Here is a 12,793-nt window from a genome sequence, read left to right on the forward strand (position 1 = left end):
ATCAAACAAAATTAAGCTTTACACGAAAATATCAAAATTTTGGCAAATTTTTACGGAAAAACGAATTATGGAGTATTAGCAGTTACCCGCCCGCTTTCCACATTTAACATTTTTTATGCGCAGATGAAATTTAGTATTTTTATTTTTATAGGCGAAGACGCGAGTGACCAAAAATTAAGATCGTATCCTTATAAAATATAGTCTACATGTGTTATTTTGATGTACGAGCTATATTATTGTAGAGTTTCATTTAAATTCATTCTGTAGTTTTTTCGTGAAAGTGTAACAAACAAACAAATACCCTTACTTTTTATAGCCTCCACCTCTCGTGACCTCACTTATCCCCCTTCCATAACACTCGAAGGGGTTGTTTTACACCGTTAAAATATATGCAGTTTACAATTTTTTAAAGTGTAAAATAGTCATAATTCATTGAGTATTTCAGAAAACATGGCCATGAATTGTTTACATTTATTTTTTTAAACTTTTATGATTCTGGGTTTTTTTTTTTCGTTTTGTTTGGGTTTTCTTGGATTCTTCTACTCGTTGTCATTGAGCGAAGAGTATTTAAGCAGTTCACCCGATATGTTGTATATTTTTTTAAATATTATGTTAACATATTAATAACATACTTCTTTTTTTTTTTATTTAAATAAAAAGGCTCCCAAATATGAAAATCAAATCAGTAACATTACAGTTCATTCAATGAAAAACATTGATGATAGCTACTTATAAATAAATAGTGACTCATTCAAGATGTTAAAGGCAAGCAAAACAAACTAATTTATTGTTGATTATGACCAAAAATATTTAATAACTACTGTAGTTTTTGATTATGTTTTTAAACCATTTTTACAGATTTTGATATTGCTAATTGTTGTAACAACAATTACATGTTACCATGGTCATCATCATGACATGGATCATGGACATTCACACCATCCTCAAGCCAATGGTGATCCAAATGTCGTGCAAACACCATCAGGAAAAATTGCAGGCTCTACAAATTTTAAAACACGTCTTGGAAAACAAATTTATGCATTTCGTGGGATACGATACGCAGAATCACCGACTGGCAATCGTAGATTTCAGGTAACAAGCTTGGAATTTCCTACCAAAAAAAAAATTTACCTTCTAAAATTAATAGTAAAATTATTTTTATAGCCACCTGAACCTGTAAAATCATGGGGTGAAGAAGTATTAAATGCCACTGAAGAAGGCCCAGCATGTCCTCAACCTATTCGTATACCACCAGAGGAATTCGGTTGGAGGACATCGGAGGATTGTTTGCGTTTGAATGTTTATACAACAGAGGTAATAAAAATAATTGAAATTCACGAAATTTAATACCTGACAAAATTACTTTCTTAATTTTTTAATTGTTATTAAAAATGATTATCTTTTTATTGTGAGAGCTCAGGATAGCAATGTATTGCAAAACATATTTGCACCTTTTTGCACCCTGCAAAATGCTCAGACAGATATACAGAGAGAAAACTAAGTGGAATAAATTATAGATTTTCGGAAAAAAAACATTGGAATATATGAGTATTATAAGAAACTTTTATTACATTAATCTGGATTAAAATTTTTTAGCTGCCAAATCAGAAATCTAAAAGTAATAAACTACGGCCTGTAGTAATATTTTTCCATGCTGGAGGATTTTATGGCGTCTCAGGAATTTCAAATATGCATGGTCCGCAATATCTATTAGATCAAGATGTAGTTTTGGTCACTGTAAATTATCGTCTAGCAACATTGGGTAAGTGGAAAAGAAAACAAATTATTACTGAAATTGGTAAATAACACATACCATTACTTTCTTTAAAAGGTTTTATTAGTACCGGAGATGAGAATGCTCCTGGAAATTTAGGCTTGAAAGATCAAGTTGTGGCTATGAGATGGGTAAAGAAAAATATTCGAGGATTTGGTGGCAATCCAGATGAAGTAACTATTATGGGCTACAGTGCCGGATCAATGAGCGTGGCTTTACATTTAGTCTCACCAATGTCTAAAGGTAAAATTGCATGAAGTATCAATGAATTAGTTGTCAACAGAATTGCTTTCATTGTAGTGTCATTGAAGCAAGCGTAGCCAAGTCATAGGGCTGTAATAAAACTTACACTATATTTTTTGCTATTTTTTTGCTGGCTTGAGACTGAAGTCAGCGTATCTACCGCTATATTTCTACATCCGTAATTTGGGTCTTTATTACTCAGTATAATGATAGAAGCCAAATAATTAATTTATTGGCAAAAACTAGCAAATAATTAGCAAAAAAATATGGTGTAATTTTTATTATGGCCCTATGACTAGGCTACGCTAGCTTCATAGACACTTCGTTGTACATGATCGATCACATATTAATTAAACAAATTTATAGTATAGTATTAATTAAACACATTTTGAAGGATTATTCCATCGAGGCATATCTATGAGTGCTGCACCAACGAGTACATACACATTTACAAACCAACTTGACTTAGCGAAAAAACAAGCAGAGCTATTAAATTGTCCAAGTGATACTAGCAAACAAATTATCGATTGTTTAAAAACGAAAGATGCTGAAGAAATTTCAACTACATTCTTCAGTTTTCAAGAGATAGGTCAAGATCCTACATTAATTTGGAGTCCCGTTATTGAACCAGATCATTCAGGTGAAAAATTCTTAACCGAAGATCCAGCTAAATTATTCAATGAAGGTAGATTTATGAAAGTTCCATTTATGGCTGGTGTTTGTGAACATGAATTTGCAGGCGGTGCATATCGTAAGTACTCTAAAATTGATAAAAAATTTTGGGTTATTAATTTTTGTATGAAATTTTTTTCTTAGGTGTTGTAGCAAATGAAACACTACGGAATATTTGGAATAATAATTTTGACTACGCAGCCCCAATTGCATTTGTTTATGAACGAAATACGACAAAATCTTTAGCAATAAGTAAAGCGTTAAAAGATTTTTACATAGGCAATCAAGAAATTAGATTGGAAACAATTGATGGTTTGGCTAAACTTTATGCTGACGGAGTGGTCGGATGGGGTGTCCATCGGTTGGCGAATTTAGTAGCTAAATCTAACGACTTTCCAGTTTATTACTATAAATTTGCCTACAAAGGCCGTTACAGCCATTTTTATTCACCATTCACAAATAAAACAATTGGTAAAAAAATTAATATGCTCAAAAAGTTTTCTCGATTTTAATAGGGATTTTTCGTTCATAGGCGCATCGCATCATGATGAATTAATGTACTTATTCTACATAAGTGTAAATTATTTAAATTTCCCATTCTTTGAACCAAGTGATCCCGAAACAGCAATGGTTGAGAAAATGACAACATTATGGTCAAATTTTATTAAAACAGGGTAAAAATTATCAACGCGAATTGAAAGGTGTCGATAAACAGAATAGTGGGCACTGGGCTAGGCTGGTGGTGTGTTTACTACATATCTCCTTTAACTGGCGCTTAAAAGGAATACTTTACGTTTTGTTTATCTAGCTTTTGAAATTCTTTTCTCAAAAATTTAGCTAATATTTTTTCCTTTTTTTGCAGAAATCCGACTCCCGAAAAACAAAGTATAACAAATAATGTCATATGGGAACCCCTTACTGCGAAACAAAAGAATTATATGAATATAGATTCAACTCTGTCGATGAGGAAGAATTTATTCGCTGATCGCTATGCTTTATGGGAAAGTTTATTCCCAATTTCCAAATAAATATTTATTGTTACATTTAAAATTTATAACTTTTTTTTGCGATAATTGTAATAAACATTTTGATTAAAACTATAAGATTGTTTTGTTTAACCTTATCTGCGTATTTATTGATTGAAAAGTATCCTAATTGAGTAAAGGTCAGGGAACTAATGAAGTTGGAGTAATGAATATAATAGAAAAGACACTTGCTCTGGGAAATGGGGATATTTTCTGCTAAAGTCGGAGTTATTAAATCGGAGCCCTAATAATTAGGTACTGGTATTGAGTTATCGAGAGTCTTTAAGACGATTATGACGAAGGAAAAGTTGTTGACTTTTGAATCTGACAGATCAAGGAAGCTTTTTTCAAAGTAATCCAGACCTTTTCAAATTCATTTTGACCTTGTTCAATCATTTTTAGTCAAATTTGCATACACTGATTTGATGGTGAAATAAAAGGATAGGAGTGTTATAAAACCTGTTTCATGACCCCTAGAACAGTAATGTGTTTTTGGAGATATATTATACATATATATATACATTTTTTTCCCCGATACTTTTGGGCATTTACAGCGATTTCCTTCGATTAAAATAAGCTGAAATTTAGTATGCATGGCTGTTTATTAGACCTGTCGGTGTTCAAAAGCTGGGAAAGAAATGCTTGTATTTTTATGGTATAAGAGAATCCTTATGGTATAAGGATTAAATGCTCATAACGCGAGTGGTGACAGGTTAATGCGACTTCAATTTCTGGAAAAATACTTAAAAGTGCTGTTTGTTTACAAGAAAGAATATCATTAAAAAATGATTCCAATTATTGTTGTGAAATGGTTTCTTTGACATTGAAATTTTGCTACGTATTCTAATCGTGTAATAAATGTTTACAACAAAACAATAACATGATGAATCCCAGTTGAGTAGTATTTAATAGAAAATGTAAACAAATATATGTGTTAACATTTATTTGTATCTATATTTAGTTAAATTTTAAGAATTCATTGTGGGTAATGTCTTTGTTTATGATAATGGGAATTCCCAAAATAATTGAATTATAAACTTATCACCTACGACGTTTATCAAATGTGGCAATTACATTTAATTAAGTTTTTCCTTATAGATACATAGTTTGCACACACACTCCATGTGTTTTTAAAGATAATTATTTACAGTTATTATTGAGATATCGGGTTTTCTTGGTTTGTTTTCTAGTAATGACCGAAGAAGATTGTGAAGAATCGTAGTTGTGGCTCATAAGAATTAGTATTAAACTGTTAAAAAGACATGTTAAAAACTTGTATTTCGCTTAAACAAAATATACATTATTGACTGATTATATCACATAACTTTGGATATACTTAAAATAATTCTAAACTATCACAAATGATATTTTAGAAACCATTCAATCCATGAAAATATTGATTTTTTATAGAACCTTTCTATCTGAAATCGATATCTTTAAATTTTCACAAACATTGCTTGAACTACGTACATGTTTACATGTGAATGTTTTGCAGCTATTATATAGCACCTTAAATGTAGTTATGTAACAAATTTTCCATGTATATCTACGCGATATTATTGCTAAGTCCCTCACAAATACACATGTTTGTTTTTGTAGTAGCCGTGAAAATATGCAAAGTTATGTGAGTATAATTATTTAGCTTCTAATAAATAAGTTTTTCGTTGATTTTTTAATAATTGATCTAAATGTTCACATTTTTCTTCCAATAGAGTGTATTCTTGTTTCATTTTGGCAATTGTTCCGTCTTTCTTTGATATCACTGACTTTACCCTATAAAATAGAATTTCAAAAATATTTAATTTAAATAACAAATTTTATGGGATATAAAACTTTTTCTTATTTGTCTTCTGAAATTTAGAAGAAATAATTTAATATCCCCAGAAAACTGACGTGTTCTTAAAAAAATGGAATTTACCTTTCATAAACTTCTTCCATTTCTCGTTCACGCTCGGAACGTAAATTAAATAACTGTGTCTGCAATGATTTCATTTCCGATTCTAGCTCTTTGCGAATCACTTCTTGTACGTGACCTCGTTCTTTTAATAGTTGAGAATTTTCCTTAAAATCAAAAATGTAGATTGTATTATAATCTCTTGTGATAGGATAGTTTTTACAAATAACTTAAGTATCAAAATTTTGTCTACGGTTCCTGTCCAAAATACCTTCTATGCTATTCATCCTTCAGACTTTCGCCATGCAATTCTGTAAATATTATACTTTTCAATTTTCATATGTTCCAATTTTCGATGCATATATTTCGAGATAATAACAAAAACGAAAAACTGTAGGTAGAAAAACGACCCCCGTGACTCCCCCCACCCCTTGAATCCGCGCCTGAAGCTGGGACGAATATACTAACATGTAAAAAAATATTTTTAAAAAAATAGCACATACCTCCTCTAATTCATGTAATTTATTTTCCATTTTCTTAATAACTCCACGCAAATAAATTAAATCATTTTCATTGTTTACTAATTTATTTTTCGCATCTAAATAACGCATTTGAGCTTGTTTTTCTGATTCTTCTAAATATTTAATTTCATTTAAATATTTCTCATTTAAACGTTTAATACGATTCTCAGCTGTGGTTTCAATTTGCTTTTTCAGTTCGATTGACTCATTTTCTAAACGTTCAATTACAAGCTCAATTTCATGATCACGTTCTTTTTTACACATGGCCATAATTTCTTTCTCTTTGGTTAATTTCCATTGTTCTTGTTCTTTACGGATATTAGCTTTCCATGTTTCTTGTTCAATATCATAATTTTCTTTTAATGTTTTTAATTCGTTCTTATGTTTTCGTATCATTGTATCAATATGATCCTCGTAGCCTGATTTAATCGCTTCAAAAGCACGTTCTTTCTCTTTGATGGCAGTTTCGAGACGGGTATCAAATTCACGTGATTTACTGGCGTATTCTTCTTGTAAATGTTGCTTTAAACGTTCTTGTTCGGATACTAGTCGACGCCGTTCTTCTTGATAATTTTTTTCTTCATTTTCAATTGTTTTTTGGACTTTTTGATTAAGTGCTTCACGCTCTCTTTGCAATACATCGTCGTATTCTGATTTCAATTGCTCACGCAATGCTTCACATTGTTGATGAGTACGACGTGATGCACGTAGCTCCAATTCTTCAATTTCTTGTTTATGTAATGTACGAATGTCAGAGATTTCTTGTTCATGTCGTACTTTCATGTTGTGTAATTCTGGTTCCAATCCTTTTACAGTCATTTCCTTAAAAATTAAAAATGCGATAAATCAAAAATGCAGTTCATACAAAATTTAAAGAGTTTTATGTGCGATCATGGGCGTCGTAAAGGGGGAGGGCCAGGAAAAAGTAAAATCCGACAAACACTCCAAGAATACTAATTTATTCATGCCTGTCTCTGTAATGCCCCAGTAACTTTGACAATTATTTGAGGTCACATTGAATGACCTGTTATGAGAGTTTTTCTTCCTACTTGTACGCGTAGTAATGATTTTAATAATAAAAGGCTTACTTTAATTTTTTCAGTTTTTCCAAGCAACCATTTTTCTCGACGTAATTTCTCAGCAATTGCTTGGCGTTCTTTTGATGCTTGCAGCTCTACATTAAAACGGTGTTCAGCGGCTTTCATTGCCGAAGCATGACGTTCGTCTTGTTGCTTTAACTGTTTGATTAAATTTTCACATTGTTCAGTCAATGATTTTTTTTCGTTTATTAACTATAAAAAGAAGAATAGTAAAATTAACTTCCAAGAAAATTTCCAAGACTGCCAGATTTCTTCCTGAGACATAATCCCTATCAACTTCCCCTAAGTTCCTCGAATTTTCGATTTTTCAAATGATTTTTGCAAGCAAATCTGAGTTGATACGTTTTTTATTATGTGAAGAAGTTAAAGAATCTTTTGAATTTTTTTTGATGCAGATCTTTTATTAATATCGTATTTTAGAGCGATACAAAATGTAAACTCATACCTGATCAATAAACGTTTGATGACGCTTAATAGCTGTTTCGTATTCGCTCTTTTGTGATTTTAATTTTTTGCAATTTTCACTTTCCCAACTTTTTAACATTTTGTTTGTACTTTGGCGTTGTTCATTTAAAGTTTCTTGCAACAAGTGCACAGATGAAGTTTTCTCTTCAAGTTCCAAATATAATCCAATTAACTTTTGTGCTAAGTCTACTCGATTCATTTGTAATAAAGCTTCCATGCTGTAATGTAAATGTTCATTATTAGTGGTTTTGAGACTTCCTAGGTAAGAATTTCCAACTTGACGATGAAATTGAGGTTTGGGCGAATATTGGTTATACCAAGTCTTGGTGATTTGCCAGCACTTGTCCAAACCTTTTCCAAGGTTAATTAAGCAATAATTGATTTACCAACTCTTGCTCAAGGTTGGTCCAGCATTGTTTTTGGTCCAGTAAGTTTTTTATTTACACTAAGACTTCTCATGGTGGCCTCCAAAATGATTATTTGGTGGGATTTCACGATAAAGATATATACATTTCATTTTAAAAGCTTTATTATAAAATAAACTTACTTTGGTAAAGCTCCATTTATCAATTTTTCTGTACTCTTTTGAACACTATATGCTCGAATTTTGGCAGCATTCAAAATAACACTACAACTCTTATCAACTTCATCCAGAAATGTAAGAATTTCGCTGTAAACATGGTAAAAGAAAAATAAATTTTTTTTAAATTAGGCATAATTGCAATTTTTTACTTATAATTTTTGCTTGGTGTTATTCTCAAATTATTTGATAGTTCTTTGATCGGCATATCCATTGTCATATTTCGTTGATCATTATTTTGGTCTTGTTTTTCTGATATCCATAATTTACTACCGCACTCACGTGGCGTGTTTAAGTTTGAATTATTATTATGGCTATTATTATTATTATCATTTTCCAAAATTTGTAATATTGTTGATATATCGTTATATGTACTTGGCAATGTGGATAACATACTTTGGACACTCTATGAAACGAAAAAAATACGAATTTTATAGTCCAAAAAGAAATGCTACTTTTGTATTTTATTTCAATTCTATATCATAAATAATATTGTACTTCGCCAAGAAAACTATTTTTTTTAAAAATCGGTTGCATTTGATGACTAGTCGAATAGTTTTTGAGATACGGACTAAAATGGATCAAAATATTGCGATATCTCAGAAACTCTGCATCCAATCATTAAATTAAATTAATTTTTATACTTTTTGGATCAAAATTACCACCCCCCCTCCAAGTTTCATCAAATTCCAAAAAAAAAATTTTTTTTGCGATTTTCTCGATTTAATCAAAGGGTACGCCTTTTTTTGAAAGGGTAAAAATCGAGAAATTTTTGTTGTCTCCAATTTCGATAAAACTCAGTATAAAAGGTAATTTTTACCTTCAAAATTACCTTATAAACTGAGTTTTGGTAAAATTGGCTACAAAAAATTTTTCTCGATTTTTTCGATTTTTTTTGAAGGGGTGCCCCTTAAAAAAATTGCAAAAAATCGAAAAATTTTTGCTGTCTCCAATTTGTATAAAACTCAGTACCTAAGGTAATTTTGACTCAAAAAGTTCAAAAATCGTGTTTATTTTATGATTGAATGCGTAGTACCAGAAATATCAACCAAAATCGCAATCGAACAGCGATTTTCTCCGAAATTTCGCATCCAATCATAATATAAATGCGATTTTTGTGTTTTTTGGGTCAAAATTACCTTATAAACTGAGTTTTGGTAAAATTGGCTACAAAAAATTTTTCTCGATTTTTTCGATTTTTTTTGAAGGGGTACCCCTTAAAAAAATTGTAAAAAATCGAAAAATTTTTGCTGTTTCCAATTTGGATAAAACTCAGTATCTAAGGTAATTTTGACTCAAAAAGTTCAAAAATCGTGTTTATTTTATGATTGAATGCGTAGTACCAGAAATATCAACCAAAATCGCAATCGAACAGCGATTTTCTCCGAAATTTCGCATCCAATCATAATATAAATGCGATTTTTGTGTTTTTTGGGTCAAAATTACCTTATAAACTGAGTTTTGTCAAAATTGGCTACAAAAAATTTTTCTCGATTTTTTCGATTTTTTTTGAAGGGGTACCCCTTAAAAAAATTGCAAAAAATCGAAAAATTTTTTTAACCTCCAATTTCGATAAAACTCAGTATATAAGGTAATTTTGACCCAAAAAGTACAAAAATCGGGTACATTTGTTGACTGGCCGAATAGTTTTTGAGATACGGACTAAAATCGATACAAATATTGCGATATCTTAGAAACTCTGCATCCAATCATCAAATTAACCTGAAGGCAGAGTGATGAGTGGTAAAAGAAACAAATATTTTATAAAGATTTTTATACTATCGAGTAGAGTTTTGTTTTAAATCAGAAGTAAAATCTGCCAATAGACAATTTCACTCAAAAAAACGGCAAATATTCGATGAACGGTATAAAAACTGGAGTCTACGATAATGACAGACTAATTTTATGAGTTAATATTCTAAATAATGTCTTACCTCAGCTTTCTTTTTTTTAGTAGAAAAATCTCTTTCAGGCATCTCAGACAATTCTGATGTCCTTTCCATTAAATCAGATACTTTGTGTTCATTATTTTTCGTCTCAAATACACCATTATCAGCATTATCATTCATTTTACTATCACCAGTATCATCCAATTTTGATGATGAATTCAATAAAAATTCTTTGTCCTTTTGCAAACCTTTATCATACATATCTAGTGAAAATTGTAAATTTTCTTTACTTGTTTTCTTTGTAATATTATCAATTTGCATTTCATCTCCTTTCTTTTGATTGTTCATCTCAATAAAATCTTTTTTAATTAAATCATTAATTTCATCGATAAATATTTCTGATTGATTATTAAATTTCATTGCTTGATTATCTAAATCATCAGTTTCATTGGGATCACAATGTGAACTGCTATCTGGATTTATATCTAAATTTGCAGACGCAACAACTTCATTTTCGATAATTTCTGGTAATTTTTTACTAATTTCGTAATATTCGGTAAAGGCTTTTTGATGCGAACGTAATTTTTTAAATAAATAATCCGTTTCTTGTTCGAATATTTCAATTTCTTTAATTTTAGTATCGTTACCACTTAATTGAAAGAACATATCAATTTTTGATTCAATTGAGGATGTACCGACATTATCACACATCTCTTTTTGTTTAGAAAAATCAATTTTCTCGCTTGATGTTTCCTCTTCAATGGTAGATGTGATAAAATTATCCCATTCTTTAGGTGTAGATTTCGAATGATATTTTTCTTGGTATTCCTTTGACATCGAAACACCAGGTGGTGGAGAAGAATCGGCCTTTTTGGGAGATAACGATCGATGTTTATTTTGTGGTAAAGGTGGTTTATGTTTAATACCTGGTTCTAGATTCATTGAACTATTTCTTTGCGCCAAATTTTGTATTTTTGTACCGAAACTCATTTCAGATTGTATACATTCGTCTTCTTCTTCATTTGTTTCGGTGGTGTCATCGGAATTTTCAATAACTTCTTCGTCAATCGTTGAATCTGATAAACTTGTACGTGATGTATCTTGAGAAGTGACAGTAACATGCCATGATCGCATTACTGGTTCTTTCATTAATTTATTTAACAGTTTTGTTGAATTTAATTTTGAGTGTGGGCCACATTCAAAAAAGTCTAGGGCACCTGCAAAAAAAGAAATTGGTGTTGCGGGAAAATGAATATTTCCATTTCGGTCAAAATGGGTATGTTTTAAAATAGGCAAAGCAATAAAGCACTAAAAATGGGATGCGTTTTATGGATTCGATTTAAGAGAGAGTCTACAATCTTGGTCAACAAAAGTTACAAAAATGGCCCCTGAGGTACCTAGTGCCTAGGACGGGTACTATACATCTCGTCTCTTGGATTTTTACGAGAACAAGTAACCTATTTCGTCGAAACTCGTTACTTTAGGATTTTCGGCGCTGCTGAACATGAATATCACTACAAAAATGGCCCCCGAGGTATCTGATGCCCAGAGCATATGAAAAGGGAGACGTCCAGGTCTTAAAAAAGGATTTTAACTTAATAAAGCTTATTTTTACAACGTGCTCATGTTTTTCACTGTGATCAAGCTCTGCTAAATTACGCACATCGCATAACATAGGAAGTGACACTACCTACCTGCATTTTTTTGTTTACCCGATGAAATATTATCAGCTGATTGTGGTCTTAACGTATTATTAATTTTAACAAATCGATTTTCATCTTTTGTTTTATACGCATGCAATTCTGGAACAGCACTCATTGGGCGTTCTTTTAAAAATGTACAATTTGATGATGGTAAAAATAGAGCCCGACTTGTTGACAAGGGCGTTAAATCACGACTTGTGGATACTCTATTTGCTAAATTAATCTAAAATTAAAAATTATTTATAAATCCATATTTATCTTTTTAATATTCCAAACGTTTCCCCGTTATTTTATTTTACTGGATAATTTATTGAATAGATTTCAGGGAGAATTAAACGAAAAAATTTTACACTTGTCAATTTGATATTATTTGTGATTAATCAACAAATTTAAAAAATTTATTTTAATGGTTGCTAAGGCATCTTCAATTTGATATTTTAGAGGATATAAGTTTTTGAATCAATCGGACTTTTTAAAATAGTGCATTTCGTAAATAGCCACATTTGTTGTAATTAGCCCGACGACGGCGAAGGTTATGTGTTTTATCTTTATGTATGCATGTATGGATGTATGTATGGTTATATGTCCCCTCATAATATCGTTGGAAAATTGCCCAAACTGAACTTTTACCCTTTTTTTAATCTGAGAAGTCCTCCGAGGGTCGCCAAGGTTTTAGTTTTTGAACTTTATTTTATTTGTAAGTATAGAGTAATGATCCGTCTCCTTTAGAGATCCTATGTACTAGCAGTTCTCCGCTCGATCGAAATTGGACAGGCGTGACTCTTATCAAATATATATTATCGTATAATTTAAATATATGTCGCGTATATAAAAACTTAAACATCCAAAAAAACAAAAAAATAATTAACGCACTTTTGAATCGAAGCAAATTATTAGTTTCGTCCTATTTAGTATCAAACTTTGGAT

At 30.9% G+C, this 12,793-nt stretch overlaps 2 protein-coding genes across 2 annotated transcripts; one reads left to right on the top strand and one right to left on the bottom strand.

The window, feature by feature from the left end:
- Positions 1 to 685: 685 nt before the first annotated feature.
- LOC123293683 (esterase E4-like) lies at positions 686 to 3,812 on the top strand. The gene is made up of 9 exons (XM_044874571.1): positions 686 to 765; positions 859 to 1,092; positions 1,165 to 1,314; positions 1,597 to 1,762; positions 1,832 to 2,017; positions 2,412 to 2,768; positions 2,834 to 3,160; positions 3,222 to 3,363; positions 3,552 to 3,812. The coding sequence occupies exons 1-9, from the start codon at positions 757 to 759 to the stop codon at positions 3,715 to 3,717; spliced, it is 1,737 nt and encodes a 578-aa protein (XP_044730506.1). The 5' UTR covers positions 686 to 756; the 3' UTR covers positions 3,718 to 3,812.
- Positions 3,813 to 5,025: 1,213 nt separating this feature from the next.
- LOC123291552 (centrosomal protein of 131 kDa-like) lies at positions 5,026 to 12,106 on the bottom strand. The gene is made up of 10 exons (XM_044871873.1): positions 11,858 to 12,106; positions 10,587 to 11,380; positions 10,209 to 10,511; positions 8,427 to 8,680; positions 8,242 to 8,364; positions 7,675 to 7,912; positions 7,218 to 7,421; positions 6,112 to 6,951; positions 5,633 to 5,775; positions 5,026 to 5,487 (listed from the first exon to the last, which is right to left on the bottom strand). Exons 1-10 carry the CDS (start codon positions 11,979 to 11,981, stop codon positions 5,349 to 5,351), a joined length of 3,162 nt encoding a protein of 1,053 aa, XP_044727808.1. The 5' UTR covers positions 11,982 to 12,106; the 3' UTR covers positions 5,026 to 5,348.
- Between the last annotated feature and the right edge of the window lie 687 nt (positions 12,107 to 12,793).

The sequence above is a fragment of the Chrysoperla carnea genome, chromosome 2, assembly GCF_905475395.1.
Source record: "Chrysoperla carnea chromosome 2, inChrCarn1.1, whole genome shotgun sequence".
NCBI lineage: Eukaryota > Metazoa > Arthropoda > Insecta > Neuroptera > Chrysopidae > Chrysoperla > Chrysoperla carnea.